Below are 19,977 nucleotides of genomic sequence, written 5' to 3' on the forward strand. Positions count from 1 at the left end.
TATGGCATTGCATGATAGTGTGGCCCTTGCTCCTTTACCATCAAAGTTGCAACCTCCTGACCTCGGCCTTACCATCTCACAAGAATATGCATTTTTATCACCAATCTGCAGAAGGAAAATAATCAACTGCAATAAATACAATAGGATTTCACCAGCTACGATGCTGACACCCTCAAAATGACGTGGCCCTATTTTAACAGTAATATAACGATAACCTAATTATCATCCCAAAATTAGCTGGAGTCATGCATTATTCCTGCATAGACATGTTAGATGAAACAACTTATTTCTTGAATAAAATCTCAAACAGTAGTCTAGTACACCTTTTTAATAAAGCACTTTGAATGCCTTATAGGATTCCTTATTTCTTCTATTGTGTCACGGAGCGAAATCATGGGTTGGTGCCACCAACTGAAAGAGTTAGTGGCACCAGTGCCAACAGGGGAAAATGTTAGTCTGGAGCCCTGGGTGTGATGTCATGAGTCTTGTTTCGGAATGTGACCTAAGTATGTGTGGGTTTGTCTGTGTACTCTGTCTGTGCTGGTTAATGGGTGTTGGTGTCTCCATTTGTGTCTGTCTGCTTTGGACATGTGTATTGTTTATGTTAACTTATATTGCTGTGTGTGTTTCTCTCAGGGGGTTGCCTGCCCCAGAGGCTGAGATGTTGTACATGCAGGAGGTGGAGAAGATGGAGGGCTATGGCCAGGAGAGTACCCCAGCCAAGGTGAACACAGCTACACCAACCTACAGTACCTGCTCCACCAAAGCCTTACTGCACTACTACATTGCTATCCAGTCCTATTGACTTTCTGTCAATACCTCCTATTGTTCAACATTATGTATGTGTGGAGACATGAATCAAGGGACAGATGGTTTTTCAGTTCAAAATGCAGCTGTTGCAGGTGCTGATCTTCTGGAATATATTCATAGAAGTATAAATATAGACCCCCGCCCCCAGCACAGAGGACAAAAAAGCCCAGTGAGGTCCGCATTTTTCATTAGCTATAGTTCTTCCATTTAATCATCTTCTCTCTTCCCATCCCCACAGGACAGCCAAGGCACTGATATCCTCCTTGGGGCCTGTCTGGACGGGATTTTTGTCAAGCACAAAAACGGCAGGCCACCCCTTGTATTCAAGTAAGACAGGAAAGAATTTAGTTTATTTTTATATGCATTTTTTACAGTATTTCCCCAGGCCTGCAATATGTTCTGCTTCTAAATATGAGCTGTCTGAATAAAATCCTGTCTGCTATTTGTGTACATGAAGCAGTAATTGTGTTAGATCCAATGACTCAGCATATTGAGTCTGGTTCAGTCCACAGCTAGCTACTATTCTTAGATGGCATGGTCGTCTCTGGCTATTTTGGATCAGATGATATGTTCTATAGTTGGGGTCAGGGATTTTTTTTTCTGACCATGTGACCTGGCAAGGAGAAACTCTAGGCCTCTGATCAGGTCACATGACTTCAATTTTACCCAGAGGGAAGTCTCATTTTGTGTAGAATATCCCAGTCCAATTGCTACTGAGAGTGTTGAATGTAAACACTTCTCTAACTATTGACTCATATGGTTTGTGTTAACGTCACTCCCCTCCCACAGCAGGCAGCAGAAACTGAGGTTTTGTGACCACTGACACTGCCTCATGCTCCCGTGTTTTAATGTACTGTGTAGGTGGAATGAAATTAACAACATGACTCACAATAAGTCCTTCTTTGCCCTGGAGCTGACCAACAAAGAGGAGAGCGTGCAGTTCCAGACTGTGAGTCTCAAACCACCACCACCACCACCACCACCACGCACCGCAATTATCCTCTTCCCATTATACACATTGTCCCACACATGCACTGGTGTTCTATGCTCTCACAGTGCATGCTGTGTGAATGTGTATTGACCTTTCTAGATAAACATGTGATCTTGTGTATGTGTGCTTGTATCGCAATAACCATGCCACATGCGTATAGAGTCAACAACCGCTGGCTATAGCCCCATGCAGTTCTATTTGAGTAGGTGAATGAGTAGAACACCACCACCAGTGTACTGAATGTCTAACGCTGTGGATGTTTTCTTTTCCCTCTACAGGAAGACCTGGAAACCTCCAAATATGTGTGCCGGATGTGTCTGGCCAGGCACAAGTTTTATAAGATTAACAAGAGCAGCCTGTAAGTGTCACTCTTAAGGAATCTAGCCCTGTTCCTGTGTGTGTGTTCTCTCCTCATTCCTGTCCCCTCTCCTCCTCTCTCCAGAGAGGAGTCTGACCCCCCTTCGCCTTCTGAGGGCTCCCAGAAGTCCATTCTCACTCTTTCCTTTCCTCGCTTTCCTTTTCTGCCTTCTAACAAGGGGTGAGCAACGCTGTCTGCAGCCACCGCCCACAGTACAGGTCTCTTCAGAGAGCCTCCCCTGAAAACCAACCAGAGCCCTACAAAACACCCTAGCTACATTCAAATGACACCAATCCTTTCATCACCACCTTTTTATGTTTTCAATGTTTGGGCGAAGAAAGGAGTATACAAATAAAACCAATCTTAAGGAAAGGCGTTCTCTCCTGGATATTGCTTGTATCTTTCACTGCGATAAAGGGAGATTTAATTGAACAGAGAAGAGGTGATCTGAGCTATTCAGCCTCCTTAAAACCACTCCCCCCCCCTCCCCCCCTTTCAACTTGAAAGAAAGCCTTTTTGTTTTTACTACCTGTGTTTTGTTTTTGTGTTCCTGTTCTCAGCCAAACCCAGCCTACCGCTGTGAACCCAGTGAGACGCCGGTCCTCCACCAGGATGTCTCTGGTATGCTGCCAGTGAACTGCACACACGTACACGTACACACACACACACAAACACACACACTTTCCCTCTAAGCTATGGCCGGTGGAGGGCAGAACATGACAAACGTCAGACACTGGCCAGTGCTTCAGCACACTATTAGATTTGTGTGGAATTCCATGCTGTTGCACTGCATGAAGATCAAGTGTGCAGTAACTAAATCATGTTGTTGGTTGGTCTCTCTCTCTCTGTGCAGCCAAAGCCCCCGCCCTACATGTTGCCCCCGCCACAGATGCACTACAATGGTCACTTCACTGAGCCTTACACATCCTCACAAGGTACTTATAGAGTTAGGCCTGACCTTACCAGGATCACTGGTGTTTAAACCACCATCATGCACCATGCATCTATCTGAGCCCTAATGAACAAAGAGAGGAAGGTGAATGTCTGCTCACTGCTTAGTCATGCAACAATGCTTAGATTAAAGGGTATGTTCTTCCTATGCCTGTAGTTCTCAAATACCTTGTCTTTGTCCTTTCTCTCAGACAACCTGTACATGAACAGTCAGCACGGCTACTACTACCACTCTCAGACCAGCCTGGACCGCTCACCACTCGAGTACGGCAACAGCGGCGGTGGGAACGGGCGGCTGCGTAACGGCAGCGTGTACAGTGCCCACAGCACCAGCTCCCTCACTAACCCCCAGCACTACATGCAGCCCTCGCCCATGTCCTCCAACCCCTCCATCACAGGAAGTGACATCACCCGGCCCGACTACGTGCCCTCGCACCGCCACAGCGCACTCATCCCCCCCTCTTACCGTGCCACCCCGGACTACGAGACGGTCATGAGGCAGAAGAATCGGGGAGGTGGAGGAGGGATGGTGCATGGCCACGAGCACCGCCAGAGCCACTCCATGAGGAACCTGAACATTGGGAACTCGTATGCCTACAGCAGGCCGGACCCCCTGGTCTACAGCCAGCCGGAGATCAGAGGAGAGCATGGTGGCGGAGGAGCGCACCACCACTACCCTTTCCACCTCAACTCCAGCTTCCACAGCCCCTCGCCGTACCCCTACCCCACGGAGAGGAGGCCGGTGGTGGGGGCGGTTAGTGTGCCCGAGCTGACAAACGTCCAGCTGCAGCAGGCGCAGGAATATCCTGCAGCCAATATCATGAGGACCCAAGTGTACCGCCCTCCACCCCCCTACCCATACGGCGCCCACCCACGGCCCGCCAACAGCACGCCGGACCTGTCTCGCCACCTGTATGTGAGCAGCAGCAACCCGGACCTGATCATTACGCGGCGCGTGCACCACTCGGTCCAGACCTTCCAGGAGGACAGTTTGCCTGTAGCCCACTCCCTGCAGGAGGTATCCGAGCCCCTGTTCCTGGCTGGACCCCCACAACACCACCCCCACCAACACAACGCACACAAACGCAACTCCATCGAGATTGCCGGCCTGGCTTACAGCCTGGAGGGTATGAGGGTCAAGGAAAGGACTGTATCTGCCTCAGCCGCAGACACCCCCCATCTGGTCCCTCATGGCTCCTCAGGCTCCCAGCTCAACGTGTTCCTGGAGCGGACCAAGTCAGAGGACGGGGGGGAGGGGAAAGAGGACGTTCGCTACGGCCACAAGAAGTCCCTGTCAGACGCCACCATGCTGGTGCACAGCAGCGAGGAAGAGGAGTTTGAGGATGAGAGCGGACGCCATACACCCCAATCCCACGATGCACTATTGTCTGGGCCTGACCCGCAGCAGCTTCTAACCAATCTAGGACAGATTCCCCTGGAGCCCCCGCCCGCATATCCCATTGGCTCCTTCCTTGACCCTGTCCTGTCTGGTCTCCCGGCCTATCAGGTGCACCCACTGATCCAGGAGGCAGAGTCACTGTACCTGTTTGAGGGCGTGCAGACTGGCAGGATGGTGCCCTCGATGTCGGATAGTGACATCAGTGGGCAGACCAAACCGAAGACCAAGAAGGATTTCATCAAGAAGAGGCCTGTGTCAGACGTTCCTGCTGGGAAGAAACCCATTGATGGCCTGCCTCCTGCCGTGAGTCATGCACCCTCTCCTCTGCCATAGTAGCCCCAGTCTCCACTGCCTTACTTGCTGCCCAAACATGCCTGTGTATTTAGAATTGTTTTTTAAAAGCAAATTTGACTACTAAGTTTGACTCGAGGTGTCAGTGTGTCTTTCATTGTTCAAGGAACAGCTGTTACCCAATCTTCATGTCTTGGAGACTATTTTTAATTTCTGTCAGTTAAGATACATTTTTCCTCTTAGCTAAAATGTCTCACATTCCCATCACGGACTGTCACACAACACAATAGTGGAATATACCAAAGGCCAGAAGTTGGCCATGTTCATTTCAACCTCCCAAGTGGCGCAGTGGTCTAAGGCACTGTATCTCAGTGCTAGAGATGTCACTACAGACCTTGGTTTGATTCCAGACAACCGGCTGTGATTGGGACTGTCGTAGGGCGGCGCACAATTGGCCCAGCGTCGTCCAGATTAGGGTTTGGCTGGGGTAGACCGTCATTGTAAATAAGAATTTGTTCTTAACTGACTTGCCTAGTTAAATACATTTTAAAAAACAAACTCTATCTGTTGGTCAGGTGACTAAACCTGTGACATCACAATCACTCCTAAACTCACTGAACCACCAATGCAGGGGTATTCTGTGTAGTTTCATGGTGGTTGGGAGACCGATTCACGATGACACCTTGGCCACCTGTAACTGAAAGGAATGTTGCAAGGCGACCTCAGTAGCTGGTTCGGTCGCATTCCATGGGAAAACACGGCACCAAACCAGGCTGAGCCATAACTGCCCCTCCCCTAACTTCCTTAGACATTCGGTCAACTTCAGCCATACTCACTCTTTCGCCCCTCTACCTCTCTCTCTGTCCTCCGTCACAACAGGGCATGAAGAAGCGGGCTGAGCTGAAGAAGATGGGTCCTCTGAAGGTGGCGGCCCTCAACGGCCTGACCCTGTCCAGGCTGCCCATGCACGAGGGAGGCAAGGACCAACCTGAGAAGGCCTCCAACGACGAGAGGGTAGGCACTGGCAGTGGGCAATGCTCTAGACTAGTTTAAAGGTGCCCACCAGGGAGCAATGCGTCCCCTAATTCGGCGTAATTCCTGCACTAGAGCAAAATGGTTACGTTTCCACCTCAGAAGAATGACACAGGCTACTTATACATATTTACGAATTGGGAGTAGGATAGGACGTTGTGGTGAATTCCACATTGAGTGGAGAAAGATCAACAAATGGGGAACTGACAGCTGTCAGTGTAGCTAGCTAGTATGCTAACCTTATCTAGCTAGCTAATGTTATCTGTTGTTGCTGTTGAGTTTTTTTGATGGAGCTGGATTTGTCATAAGCATTTCGGGAAAACTTTTCCACAGATGGAAATCAGTATCTTTGACTTTGCTGTCTATTGTTATCTCAAGTTTTTCCATCTTCAATAAGCCATGCATTTTTTTTACATTGTAATGGGCACAGTGCAACCTTTTGGTAGGTAGGCTGCTGGCAGGCTTCCTTCGGCTGTGGTACAGCAAAGCCAGTCAGCCCGTGCTTATGGTCCTCACAGGGGAAGTGAAATGATAGGCTACAGCAGTGGTCACCAACCGGTCGATCGCGATCGAAAGGTCGATCTCTTAGGCAATCCTAGTCGATCGCCAAACATTTCCGTAAACACCCAACGATAAAGCCTTGCGTTTGTGTTTTTAATTATTTGTTTTGCGGTGTTGGCGGTAGGTGCACCCGATTCAGCTGCCAGACGCGCCGGGTAGGCTAAGTGTTCCCATTTCATGTGTCTGAAGGTACAACCTCTGCCTTCCCAGAGGGCCTGGAGAGCAAATCAAGTGCACAATAGGCCTACCACTGGCCAATCGGATGGCTCAGATTTCAATGTCTGCAGTAACATAGGTGGTGTAAAAGAAAGTTAAGGCATAGTTGAAACTGTCAACGAATAAAGAAAAGAGCTGTTGTTTCTATGAGTGATTTCACGTTAAAGTTCTTACTCAGCACACACTTTATTCAACACTTTATTCATCACTTTTATAAGCCATAAAATGTGTGTTCTTCCTACTTCCATTGGTGCTACAACCAGCACTGCAGCTGTAATGAATGAGTAGGAAAGTGTATTGATAGGTTTGCGTTATTATATTTTTAATATATAGAAATATTTCACTGTTCATAGGAGTAGCAACATGAATTTGTGCATGAGGCAGAAATAATGCGGTGTGACTCGGGTTTCACGATCAGCTGGAAGACGGTGTCCTTTTTTGGTCAGTGTCAGTAGAGGAAAGGACGGACGGTGAGAGGCGGACCCTCAGTCTGCTACTCTCTCCCCTTCCGCTGACACTGACCATCAGATGCAGAGACCATCAGCCCAGTAAAATAAAAAGCTAATTATTTAAATGTATGCTCACTCAGCTGTGCCTCAAGTAATACAAAAAACGAAAATGGTCCGAACAACAAGCATAGCCAATATGCATTGATGATGTATTGGGCCTATAGCCTACTGCAAAAACCTCATTGCTACAGTATTGTTTTTAATAGGTGAATCTTGCATAGGCTTTAAAAAATCAGACCAGTAGATCTGGCTTGCAATTTTATTTTTTAAATACAATTTACCCCCCTTTTTCTCCCCAATTTTGTGGTATCCAATTGTTAGTAGTTACTATCTTGTCTCATCGCTACAACTCCCATACGGGCTCGGGAGAGACGAAGGTCGAAAGCCAACCCAACCAAGCCGCACTGTCATGAGTACAAAACATTAGGAACACCTTCATTTGCCCTCAGAACAGACTTAATTTGTTGGGGCATGGTGTCGAAAGCATTGCAGTTCTTGACACCTACTACCCATACCCTGTTCAAAGGCACTTAAATATTTTGTCTTGCCCATTCACACACTGAATGGCTCGCATACACAATCCATATCTCAATTGTCTCTAGGCTTATCGTTCTTTAGGCTTATCGTTCTTTAGCCTGTCTCCTCCCTTTCATCTACACTGATTGAAGTGCATTTAACAGGTGACATCAATAAGGGATCGTAGCTTTCACCTGGGCAGTCTGTTGTGGAAAGAGCCGGTGTTCCTAATGTTTTGTACTCTGTGTGTATATATTTAATACAGACTAATGCAGAAATCAGTGAAATTGACTTATTATCCAATGGATAACAAGTTTTCACCCCCTATAGCTCAGTGTAGGCTAAGACGAAAAGCTGTTTGGCTCAGTCGCGACTCTGAACTTTGCAGGTGTTTCTGATTTAAATAACAATGCCATGCTTGTAGGTGGGAACATTAGAAATAAAACCCAGCCCTTAAAGAAACAGACATGGCTCCTCACTGCTCTACATTTGCATAAGTTTACTTGGGATGTGTAAGTGGTTTCGATTACCAGGTGATCAAGCAGGCAGAGTAAATGTTGTCTAAAATAATTGCTGTTGGGAGTTTTCTAACATCTATTGTAAATCCATGTCACCTGTATTCAAAGGGTTGTGTTTTTACATCATGCGTTACATAAGACTTTATTTATGGAGATCCAAACAGTACCGTAGTTTAAACAGAACAAAGGCGTTGAGTGATACTGGTGACGTAAATAAATAGGAGAGCAGGTCTACCAAGTAAATGCTGATGTTTATCTGTTTTAGTAGAAATTCCTGCACGTGTTAGACTGATACACTATCTTAAGTAATATGTACTGTAGGGCTTTTTACGTCTTAATCACATTTCACCAATATGCTGATATGTTTCCTTCTCATGCACAACATATACTGCTACTACATGTTTCTAACCATCAGAAAAATGTACTTTCTTCTTCCACACACAAAGCTATAGATTTTCAACTCCATACCTGTTTCATGTCTAGAAGCTGATCAATCCAATGTGTCTTACTCTGTTTCTTTCAGTGTAAGGTGCTGGAGCAGCGCATGGAGCAGGGCATGGTGTTCACAGAGTACGAGCAGGTGGCCAAGCGGCGTCCGACAGGCGACTGCAGCATCGCCCAGCTGCCGGAGAGCGGCGAGAGGAATCGCTTCCAGGATGTGCTGCCCTACGACGACACGCGTGTGGAGCTGGTGCCCACCAAGGAGAACAACACAGGCTACATCAACGCCTCGCACATCAGGGTAATGTTACAGACTACATACACCATATGCTTAAATATATTTTCTAAAATGTTTATTTCAATCAGGATTTTGACCTTAATCACAATGTAATATAAACTGTGTCTCATAACAAATGTGAACGCACAAACCTAAACCATATAAGTTAAGAGCAACTTGGTCGAAAAGCAAAAATAGCTTTTTAATATGTCGTCAATATTTTCCATGTAGAGTACATTACCCAGTGATAAATCTGGAAATAGTGAATCCCATGGAGAAAGAACAGAAGCATAATCTTGAACTTTGAAAACATTATCCCATTACTGTAATAAATGAATCAATATAGAGTTAAAAAAAATAATAATATTAACATCCAGAAAGAAAAAGATGAACTTAGGCTAAAGTTGAATTTAGAAAACATCCCACATAGGTCAATATGAAAGTAGAGGTGTGAGGCCTACGATTGGTTTTGTGCCATAGCCCTTCAGTCCTGGCTCTGGGGTAATTCTCTTCTTATTATCCGTTCTTGTACCAGGTGTAGGTGACGTTGGTAATGTCAGTCAGAGTGTAGGTGGTGCTACAGGTCAGTGTCACTATCTGACTCTTGTTCACTTTGGCAGGAGCTCCGCTCCCCAGCAGAAATGAATGAAAAACGCTCTGACAAAGAAAACGCATTGCAGCCACTTCAGGAGAGTGGAGATCTCTGTGGCATTTTATAGCACAGCAGTAACTGTCTGTAGAGTGTGGCCTGATCTAAAGGCTTGATCCAGAGGTTGTTCATTCTTGTACCAGGTGTAGGTGGTAATGTCAGTCAGTGCTGCTACAGGTCAGTGTCACCTTCCCTCCCTCTGTGGCAGGAGTCACCTTCACCTGCAGGTCTGTGATGGACACACTGAATCCAGGGGCACCTGAATATTTCTCTCTTGGTTGATCTGTTATTAGTCTGAACTCATGAGTCACTTTTTCTCTCAGCTCTGGGATTATCAGGGTGCAGTCACTTTTGTTATCCCTACAGTTCTCCACGTGACCTGCATATGCTGAGTCCTTGCGCAAACCCTCCAATCTATTAAACCAGAATGAATACTCTGGTGACCTTAAGACCATTTGGATAAAGTGCAATCGGAAAGTATTCAGACCCCTTGACTTTTTCCAAATCTTGTTACTTTACAGCCTTATTCTAAAATGGATTCAATTGTGTTTTTGTCCCTCATCAATCTACACATAATACCCCCTAATGACGACACAAAAACGCGTTTAGGTTAGGCATTTTTGCAAATGTAAATAATAAACATTTACATAAGTATTCAGACCCTTTACTCAGTACTTTGTTGAAGCACCTTTGGAAGCGATTACAGCCTCGAGTCCTCTTGGGTGTGACTGTACAAGCTTGGCACACCTGTATTTGGGGAGTTTCTCCCATTTTTCTCTGCAGATCCTCTCTCTCTTTTTCAGGTTGGATGGGGAGCATTGCTACAGGTCTTTCCAGAGATTTTAGATTGGTTTCAAGTCTGGGCTCTGGCTGGGCCAATCAAGGACATTCAGAGAATTGTCCCCGAAGCCACTCCTGTGTTGTCTTGGCTGTGTGCTTAAGGTTGTTGTCCTATTGGAAAGTGAGCAGGTTTTCATCAAGGATCTCTCTACTTTGTGCCATTCATCTTTCCATTGATCCTGACCACTCTCCCAGTCACTGTTACTGAAAAACATCCCCACAGCATGATGCTGCCACCAACACGCTTCCTCCAGACGTGACGCTTGGCATTCAGGCCAACGAGTTCAATCTTGGTTTCATCAGACAGAATCTTTCTCATGGTCTGAGAGTCCTTTAGGTGCCTTTTTACTGAGGATAGGCTTCCGTCTGGCCACTCTACCATAAAGGCCTGATTGGTGGAGTGCTGGAGAGATTGTTGTCCTTCTGGAAGGTTCTCCCATCTCCATAGAAGAACTCTGGAGCTCTGTCAGTGACCATCGGGTTCTTGGTCACCTCCCTGACCAAGGCCCTTCTCCCCCGATTGTTCAGTTTGGCTGGGCGGCCAGCTCTAGGAAGAGTCTTGGTGGTTCCAACCTTATTCCATTTAAGAATGATGGAGGCCACAGTGTTCTTGGGGACCTTCAATGCTGCTGAAATGTGTTGGTACCCTTCCCCAGATCTGTGCCTCGACACAATCCTGTGTCGGAGCTCTACGGACAATTCCTTCAATCTCATGGCTTGGTTTTTGTTCTGATATGCACTGTCATCTGTGGGACCTTATATAGACAGGTGTGTGCATTTACAAATCATGTCCAATTAATTACATTTACCTCAGGTGGACTCCAATCAAGTTGTAGAAACATCTCAAGGATGATCAATGGAAACATGATTTACCTGAGCTCAATTTCGAGTCTCATAGCAAAGGGTCTGATTACTTCTGTAAAAAGGTATTTCTGTTTTCTATTTTTTATAAATTTGCAAAAAAATCTAAAACCTGTTGTGTGGAGGAAACGTTTTTATTTGATCCATTTTAGAATAAGGCTGTAATGTAACAAAGTGGAAAAAGTCAAGGGGTCTGAATACTTTACGAATGCACTGTATGTGTACGTGCAAGACAGGTCCCCTGTTGAGCCCTTCAAGGCGCATACCGTATGCTCTCATGATTATCACACTCCAGTCGCTCTGACCTTGTATATCACTGCAACACACTCACACAGATTATAACAACATTGAATTTAGTATTGTAAGACCTATTGGCTCATACTGACATTTGGCTTTTTTATCCACACATTTATTAGTAGTTGCTGAGTGTGAATGACAACCACAGATAAGCATCACTATGTGAGGTGTGAAAGATGACTACTAAAATGACCAAGCAGTTTAACAGACAATGTCACTGAATACAACAGACCAGAAGAAGATTCAGAGTAATCTTTCTTTTATGCCGTTTTAATGTCTGAGGAAAAGGTTGAATAACAAGCTACTAAAGCAATAGTACATGAGGGGGTGTGGTGTAATGGCCACTATACCACAGCTAAGGCCTGTTCTTAGGAACGATGTAAAGCGGAGTGCCTGGATACAGCCTTTAGCCGTGGTATATTGGCCATATACCACAAACCCCCTAGGTGCCTTATTGCTATTATAAACTGGTTACCAATGTAATTAGAGCAATAAAAAGACATGTTTTGTCAAATCCAGGGCATACCACGGATGTCAGCCGATCAGTATACAGGGCTCAAACAACCCAGTTTATAATTGTTGTTATTCAACAAGGGCTACTGCAAAGTTAAGAATGAGGCCATAGGTTACCTGCAAGAGAGGAGATGACCAACACAGTTCCTGCTGTTCTCAAGGCCATGTTGCATCTCCCACCCTGTAGTTTTAGAAACAAAGTTGGACAACAAAAACGTAATGAATCCAGAAGTGATATTATTTTATTTCATGCTGACTTGAGCAACCCAAGGATATAGCCCCTTAATCAAGCACCTTAATCAACTGTTTTCAACTGTGCATTGTACCATTGGCACTTCATTTGAAAAGGACCTTGTAGCCAAAACATTGATCTTTAAAGAAAAGTCTATTTTATCCTTTTGCCCTAATTTCTTTACTCTGTTATGGCAGCACAAAACACAGTGTAAAAGTGCATTACATTGAATAGCATTACTGCACCCAGTAATTTAAATCAATATTTTCAGATGGAATCAATCATACTTAGTCAGAATGTAAGGTATTTTCAGGGTCTTGTATGTTACCTTACTGATGGTGCATGGGAACAACAAGAAGGTTATGTGGTGTAGGATTGACACATCAGGTGCCAAAATATAAATGCAATGTGCAACAACTTCAAAGACTGAGGTATATTTCATATAAGGAAATCAGCCAATTGAAATAAATGAATGAGGCCCTAATCTATGGATTTTACATGTCTGGGCAGGGGTGCAGTCTTGGGTGGGCCTGGGAGGGCAGAGACCCACCCACTTGGATGTTAAGTTACTACCTCCAACTGTTGACTGTCACATCCTAAAAAACAACATTCATATAATGAGCAGCATGCATGCATACCTGCTGTGGCTTTAGATGGGGTCACTAACCATATCTCTCCTCTGGCTTTTCCTAGATTACGGTGGGTGGAGACGAGTGGAGCTACATCGCCTCCCAGGGCCCTCTTTCGAACACCTGTCTGGACTTCTGGCAAATGGTGTGGGAGCAGGGTGTGGCCATCATCGCCATGGTTACAGCTGAAGAGGTTTGTGTGTGTGTGTGTTTGTTAAACTGATCTTGGTGCCTGTCAGAAGTGTAAGTTGTTATTGAATGTCCTCAGATCTAGCAGTAACATGACCCTTTGACCTTTCTGTAGCAGGTTTCTCAGCTCAATCCTTCTGGCTAACCTTTAACCTTTTCCTCTAACCCCCTTTGCAGGAGGGTGGCAGGGAAAAGAGTTTCCGCTACTGGCCACGGCTGGGCTCTCGCCACAACACGGTGACATACGGACGCTTTAAAATCACTACGCGCTTCAGGACGGACTCTGGCTGCTATGCCACCACGGGCCTGAAGATCAAACACCTGCTGACGGGCCATGAGCGCACCGTATGGCACCTGCAGTACACAGACTGGCCCGACCACGGCTGCCCCGAGGACTTCAAAGGCTTCCTCTGTGAGTGGATCGGTTGAAATCTAGATGTAACGTGTATTCAAACCAGGAATTCGCTTTAAGATTGTCAATCTATATTCCAAGGGAAAGGTCAAGAAGGCAGTTCCAGTCTAATTTGAAGGGGTGATTAATTGGCACTTTGTTGTAAAATCCTCTTTTTTCATTAAGAGTTTGGTTAATATAATAAATAATTTATCTATTTATTTTTTTACCCAGCGTATCTGGAGGAGATCCAGTCAGTGAGGAGACACACCAACAGCACCAGCGACCCAAAGAACACCAACCTACCCGTGCTGGTCCACTGTAGTGCTGGAGTGGGCCGCACCGGGGTGGTCATACTCACTGAGATCATGATCGCCTGTCTGGAACACAACGAGGTAAAAAAACAAGCTCACGTCTATGTATATTACCATTACAGTAATGGTCTACTGGGCTATATAGTGGGATCTGCATATTGCCATTACATTGCTGAGCTATGTAGAACTTCTAAAAACATTCTGTAAGGGTTCATGCTTCTCTTTGTTTTATGTTAGGACAGTGTGAATCATGTCGCCAGGCTTGAACCCTAGTCTATTCCATCAGTAATGCAGGCATTGGTCAGTTTAGATCAGGGATGGGCAACTGCCGGCTCAAGGGACCCCCTTGCAAGTTAGACTAGTAAAATACACAGAGTGCAATTTCAAAATTTGGTTGTGCATCAGCAGTTTTTCTCTTATGTCAGCAGTCTGTGATAGTCAATTAGCCCATGTCGGCTAAGAATTTTTTATTGCTAAGTTAGTTTAGGGCCAGCTATCTAAACGTTTTATCACGGTCAAATTACCGGCCGGGGGGCCCCCATTGATTTTGTTAGTCTCAATTAATCTATTAAAAACTGTAAACATTTCTCTACACCCTATGGCAAAATTTATAGAATTACAGGAAATTAGCTGTAAAAAAGCTAATTTTCCTCTCCGCCCCATGGAAAAATTTGTAGATTTGCATTGTTAGTTATAAATTTGCTAAATCTCACCCCCCCCCTCATGGCAAAATGTATAGAATTGCCGCGAACTTGCCTTAAAACTAGTACATGTTCTCTACAACCCATGGCAAAATAGAATTGTACAAAATTAAAATGTAAAACATTTCTCTCCACTGTCAAGAGGGGGGCCAATAAAATGTTTTGCTCGCAATGGGGCGCAACTGCGGCCACTCATGAGTTTTGATTTTTTTTTTTTGTGGTTCCCACCCCCATCAAAGTTGCCCGCCCATCCCTGGTTTAGCTCAAGAGGCCCATGAACAAATCCAATAACATACTCCTTTTTGAAAGTGTCTGTGTCCTGTTTCCCCCTCTTTCCTCCAGATGCTGGACGTCCCGACCGTCCTGAACATGCTCCGGCAGCAACGCATGATGATGGTGCAGACCATCTCACAATACACCTTCATTTACAAAGTCCTTATCCAGTTCCTTCGCAACTCCAGGCTAATCTAATCTAAGCGTAATCCTCAGCAGCCCCCCCCCAAAGGTTTGTGTCAGCCACGAGGAAGCATCTGTGGCTTTTAGCTCCAAAATGATGGTGCTGGTGGATGGTCCTTTTTCGAAAGTGTTAATGGAGGCGTGAATGCGATAAAACCTGACAATGAAAGGATCGCATGACTTTGTGCGTGTCCCCCTCTTGAACAGTATTAATGAGATTTGACTGTAGGATTTTTACACTACACAATTAATGACATGAAACCCAGCACTTGAAACCCAGACATGAAACCCAGCACTCTGATTATTGTATATCAATATCATTAATTACAGATATTTGTTTATCACAGATTTTTAGTTTTGACGATTTGTGTGCTGTGCTGGATGATGGTCTTTATAAAGGACTTGACTAATGTTTTGATTGACAATTCCTGAAGGAAGTTAAAATCACACTTTGATTATGTTGGACTACTGTTTGTTGACCGTGGAAGATGAGAATGGCCACTTTTTTAAATGAAGGGCATCTTTGGTGAACTGCACTTGTATCTAAGGAGTGTAGATGTGTTTCCATGTCTCTACTGTGGTGGTTTAGGATTTCTCCTTTGCTCTTATTTGGCTTAGCAATAGGCCTGACACTAAGACCATGTATTGATTTATAAGTGGGGTTAATTTTATGTTCCCCCGATGGTACCACAAACCTCACTTTGGGGGAAAACTGGGTATTTGTAACCAAAGAGCTAAAGTCATTCAATAGCTACACACATCATGTTGAGTTATTCAGGTGTCTACCAAAGAATCTTTACTGTTAAACACAAACACACATTGAGGTATTTGGACATAACTGGAATTGATGGTATTACATTAGCACCCATTCTGTCTCTCCCATATAGCACTATATCAGATGTGGCTCACACATAATGTGCAATCCGCAGTTGATATAATAACTAAGTGTTTTCCCCGCCACTGTTTTGATAAAAAGATGAGGAATGGGACTGGAGAAATGTAACCACTCTCAAATTCATAGACAGGGCCATGTGTGCAAGGACTGACCATCCATGATATCAAAATTATCGTTTGAACCATGTTTTGAGGCTATACCGTGTTTGTTTACATTGGCTTTTACATTTACTTTGTTTACAAACATTGGAGTAAAACCAGCTTATATTTTAAGTTCTGATGGGATACGGCAGTTGAACTAAGCTCATGATGCATTTATACGTTTTATATTCTTCAAGAATCAATGGGCACATTCATTTGTAAGTAAAAAAAATAATGGATGTAGTAACTGCAGATGAACCCTTAAGTACATTCCATTCTAACTGATGTGTGCCTAAATGGTTGGTGGACTCTGGGATAAGACAGTTTCAATTGAAAAAGGATGTGCAGTCGCAAAGTATTCAGACCCCTTGACTTTTTCCACATTTTGTTACGTTACAGCCTTATTCTAAAATTGATTAAATATATTTTTTCCCCTCAATCTACATACAATACTCCATAATGACAAAGCAAAAACAGGTTTAGACATTTTATTTAAAAAATGTAATCACATTTACATACACTAAGAAAATATTAAGATGGGCAAAAGAACACAGACACTGGACAGAGGAACTGCATAGAAGGCCAGCATCCCGGAGTCGCCTCTTCACTGTTGACGTTGACACGGGTGTTTTGCGGGTATTATTTAATGATGCTGCCAGTTGAGGACTTGTGAGGCATCTGTTTCTCAAACTAGACACACTAATGTACTTGTCCTCTTGCTCAGTTGTGCACCGGGGCCTCCCACTCTTTCTATTTTGGTTAGAGCCAGTTTGATCTGTTCTGTGAAGGGAGTAGTACACAGCGCTGTGAGAGCGCTTCAGTTTCTCGGCAATTTGTCGCATGGAATAGCCTTCATTTCTCAGAACAAGAATAGACTGACGAGTTTCAGAAGAAAGTTATTTGTTTTCAGGCCATTTTGAGCCTGTAATTGAACCCACAAACGCTGATGCTCCAGATACACAACTAGTCTAAAGTACAGTTTTTTTTTTATTGCTTCTTTCAGGAAAACAGTTGTGCTAACATAATTGCAAAAGGGTTTTCTAATGATCAATTAGCCTTTTAAAATAATAAACTTGGATTAGCTAACACAACATGCCATTGGAACACAGGAGTGATGGTTGCTGTTAATGGGCCTATGTAGATATTCCATTTAAAATCATTTCCATCTACAGTAGTAACAATGACTACACTGTATTTCTGATCAATTTTATGTTATTTTAATGGACAAAAAAAATATATTTTCTTTCAAAAACAAGGACATTTCTAAGTGACCCCAAGCTTTTGAACGGTAGTGTAACTATTTAGTCAGACCCTTTACTCAGTACTTTGTCGAAGCAGCATTGGCAGCGATTACATCCTCGAGTCTTCTTAGCTACAAGCTTGGCAGAAGCTACAAGCTTGGCAGAGTGCCCATCGGGTTCTTGGTCACCTCCCTACGGACAATTCCTTTGACCATGGCTTGGTTTTTGCTCTGACATGCACTGTCAACTGTGGGACCTTATATAGTGTGCCATTCCAAATCATGGCCAATTAATTGAATTTACTACAGGTGGACTCAAAGTTGTAGAAACATCTCAAGGATGAACAACGGGAACAGAATGCAGCTGAGCTTAATTTTGAGTCTCATAGCAAAGGGTCTGAATACTTATGTAAATTACGTATTTGTTTTATTTTGCAAACATTTCTAAATATTTTTTCACTTTGCCATTATGGGTTATTGCATATAGATTGAGAGAAATGATTTAATCAATTTTAGAATAAGGCTGCAACAATGGGGGGTCTGAATACTTTCTGAATGCACTGTAGGTCAGAAAGCAGTTTGTAAGGAGATAGGTATTGAGACATGGCCATTGATTGATTACTTCAGTCAGATTCATGTGTACAAGATGGAAAAAGGATTGAGAAATGAGGAGGAAAGGTTTGGTTTGTAGTGGATGATTTACATATTTAGCCGTTCAGAGACTGAACGCTGCTGATCCATACTAATTTAAACACACAGAATGTGTTTTAAAATGAGTGCCATAACTATTGTTGAGGAAATAGCCCTTTACAGCGAGCTTTCTTTATATCTGGAAAAAAAGTGCCTACATATATATTTTTTAAGTGTAGAAATCTGCATTGAAAGGGCTTTATGTATTGCACATATGAAGGAAACAACACTGATGGAATTTGTGTTGTGAATGACAATCTTTAAATTGCTTCTTTTTTTTTTTTTTTCTTGCATCGTTCGTATCAGTTTCTTTTGACATCATAGTACCATGAAGTAATCTGTTCTACTCATCTTATGGAGAAACACGTGATGTGTTCAATGGCCCTCTTCACGAAGGCAACATCCCAATAGTAACAAATAGCTTCCTTTCCTTGTCTCCTTTGAGTGCTAAATTTGAAAGAACTTGATTGGGTTAGATCTTTTTAATGTCACCTATGTTCACGGCCATGATCAAAAAGAGGCAAGGAAAAGCAAGTATTTCATGAGAATTCAGACCTACACATTCATTGGAAAGCACAAATCATATTTTGTCATCCTGTTCCCTAGCAATGCTTGGTATGTTGAACTAAGTACCATGCTCATTAGTGTAAGGAGGTATGTGTCAGGGCTGTATTACAGATGTGTTTAGTGGACTATGATTGGTTCAGAGTATCACTGGCAGCAGTTATCCTGGGTACAGTGCTTGTTTTCACCCCAGTGAGACATTTGGCCCACCTCTGCTACAGAGAGAGAGACATCCTGTCGTTAAAACAGGCCTAACCACAGTGACAACCAATACATGCTGGACCAGAGTTAAGATCCTATATATCAGGTCAAATTGGTTCCCAAATGGCACCCTATTCCCTACTGTTCCCTACACTACCATTGACAGGGGTGCATAGAGGCTATTTTCAAAAGTAGTGCACTAGAGAGTAGGGTGCCATTTTGGACTGATCTTTTTGCTAGCCTATAGCCACAGTAACTGTAAAGGGATCTTTTTTTAAATGAATTGCTGTCAGAATTTCAGAAAGTATTTTGACTGACATGTATATCCTTATGAGGACCATCTGGTCAAAGCAGTCTATCAGGAATGATGATTCCAAAAGCAGGTTCCAACATTGCAACCAGAAGATTTTGACAAAAGAGTAATATTCTCTTCCAGAAAGGTGGGTTTGATAAGGCTTGCTTTAGAATGAGGTTTGAATTTGTTTAGGTGTGAAACTGTTTTAAACTTTTACCATATTTATTAGATTGAACTGGAAAAAACTCATAACCCGTAAACTGAGTGGACATTGGTTGGCTTATAGAACAGAACTGGATTTTAAAGGCCCTTGTACATGCTGCTTCAATTTTTTTTTACAAGATCATGCTGATTATTGATTTGAGTCTTATGTTGTGGAAGTTGTTACAGAATGTTACTCATTTGTAACTGAGGCTACAGTTTGGCCCATATATGATCTCCTAATAATGTTATACCGGTTTGCTATGCTGTACACATTGAAATCCTCAGTTTTAAAGCACCATGTTGTTGTAACCAATTTAGACCTATTACCTGTATAAAATGAAGGAAAAAAACGAATTATTCCATTGTAAAAAAATATATATATTTAAAGGAGTAATTTCTGCTAAGATTAAGTATTTGAAAGAATTGTGATATGAGTATTTTGTAGGAAACAGCTGAACTGAATCACAGTCTTACGTGAAGGCATACGATATTTTGTTTTTGTGTTCTCTGTAACTCAGACCATGTACATCCTGCCAACTGCTGGACATATAGGAAAGTGCATTTATCATCATGGTCACATCAGCACCAGATGGAAGACTACCGTCATTTACACTGCACACCATCACTTTTATGCCATATACAATACATGGAAATATAGCTACTCTGTTATTCCAAATGATATGAATCGCCTAAGTAAATAAATCACAGTGTTCTTAGATTAAAACAATAGCTATTGATTGAACATTTAGGGAAGCGGGGGGGACGACAGGCCTAGTGAAATGAATTGAGACTGCATTCACGGGCAA

General features: G+C 43.5%; 1 protein-coding gene across 2 annotated transcripts in view; it reads left to right on the plus strand.

The window, feature by feature from the left end:
* ptpn21 (protein tyrosine phosphatase non-receptor type 21) overlaps positions 1-19,525 on the plus strand; it is a 32,287-nt gene extending 12,762 nt beyond the window's left edge. Inside the window, exons 7-20 of one of the 2 annotated variants that reach the window (XM_021574083.3) lie at positions 637-724; positions 1,049-1,137; positions 1,672-1,759; positions 2,080-2,159; positions 2,244-2,339; positions 2,720-2,780; positions 3,013-3,094; positions 3,302-4,812; positions 5,680-5,814; positions 8,676-8,894; positions 12,956-13,084; positions 13,258-13,492; positions 13,706-13,866; positions 14,829-19,525. In XM_021574083.3, coding sequence (XP_021429758.1) covers positions 637-724; positions 1,049-1,137; positions 1,672-1,759; positions 2,080-2,159; positions 2,244-2,339; positions 2,720-2,780; positions 3,013-3,094; positions 3,302-4,812; positions 5,680-5,814; positions 8,676-8,894; positions 12,956-13,084; positions 13,258-13,492; positions 13,706-13,866; positions 14,829-14,957 — 3,103 coding nt within the window. In that variant the 3' untranslated portion in view covers positions 14,958-19,525. The remainder of the gene's footprint in view (positions 1-636; positions 725-1,048; positions 1,138-1,671; positions 1,760-2,079; positions 2,160-2,243; positions 2,340-2,719; positions 2,781-3,012; positions 3,095-3,301; positions 4,813-5,679; positions 5,815-8,675; positions 8,895-12,955; positions 13,085-13,257; positions 13,493-13,705; positions 13,867-14,828) is intronic. The other variant, XM_021574084.3, reaches the window with a different exon arrangement.
* Positions 19,526-19,977: the final 452 nt, after the last annotated feature.

This window comes from Oncorhynchus mykiss, chromosome 19, assembly GCF_057628025.1.
Source record: "Oncorhynchus mykiss isolate SJ-2025 chromosome 19, ASM5762802v1, whole genome shotgun sequence".
NCBI lineage: Eukaryota > Metazoa > Chordata > Actinopteri > Salmoniformes > Salmonidae > Oncorhynchus > Oncorhynchus mykiss.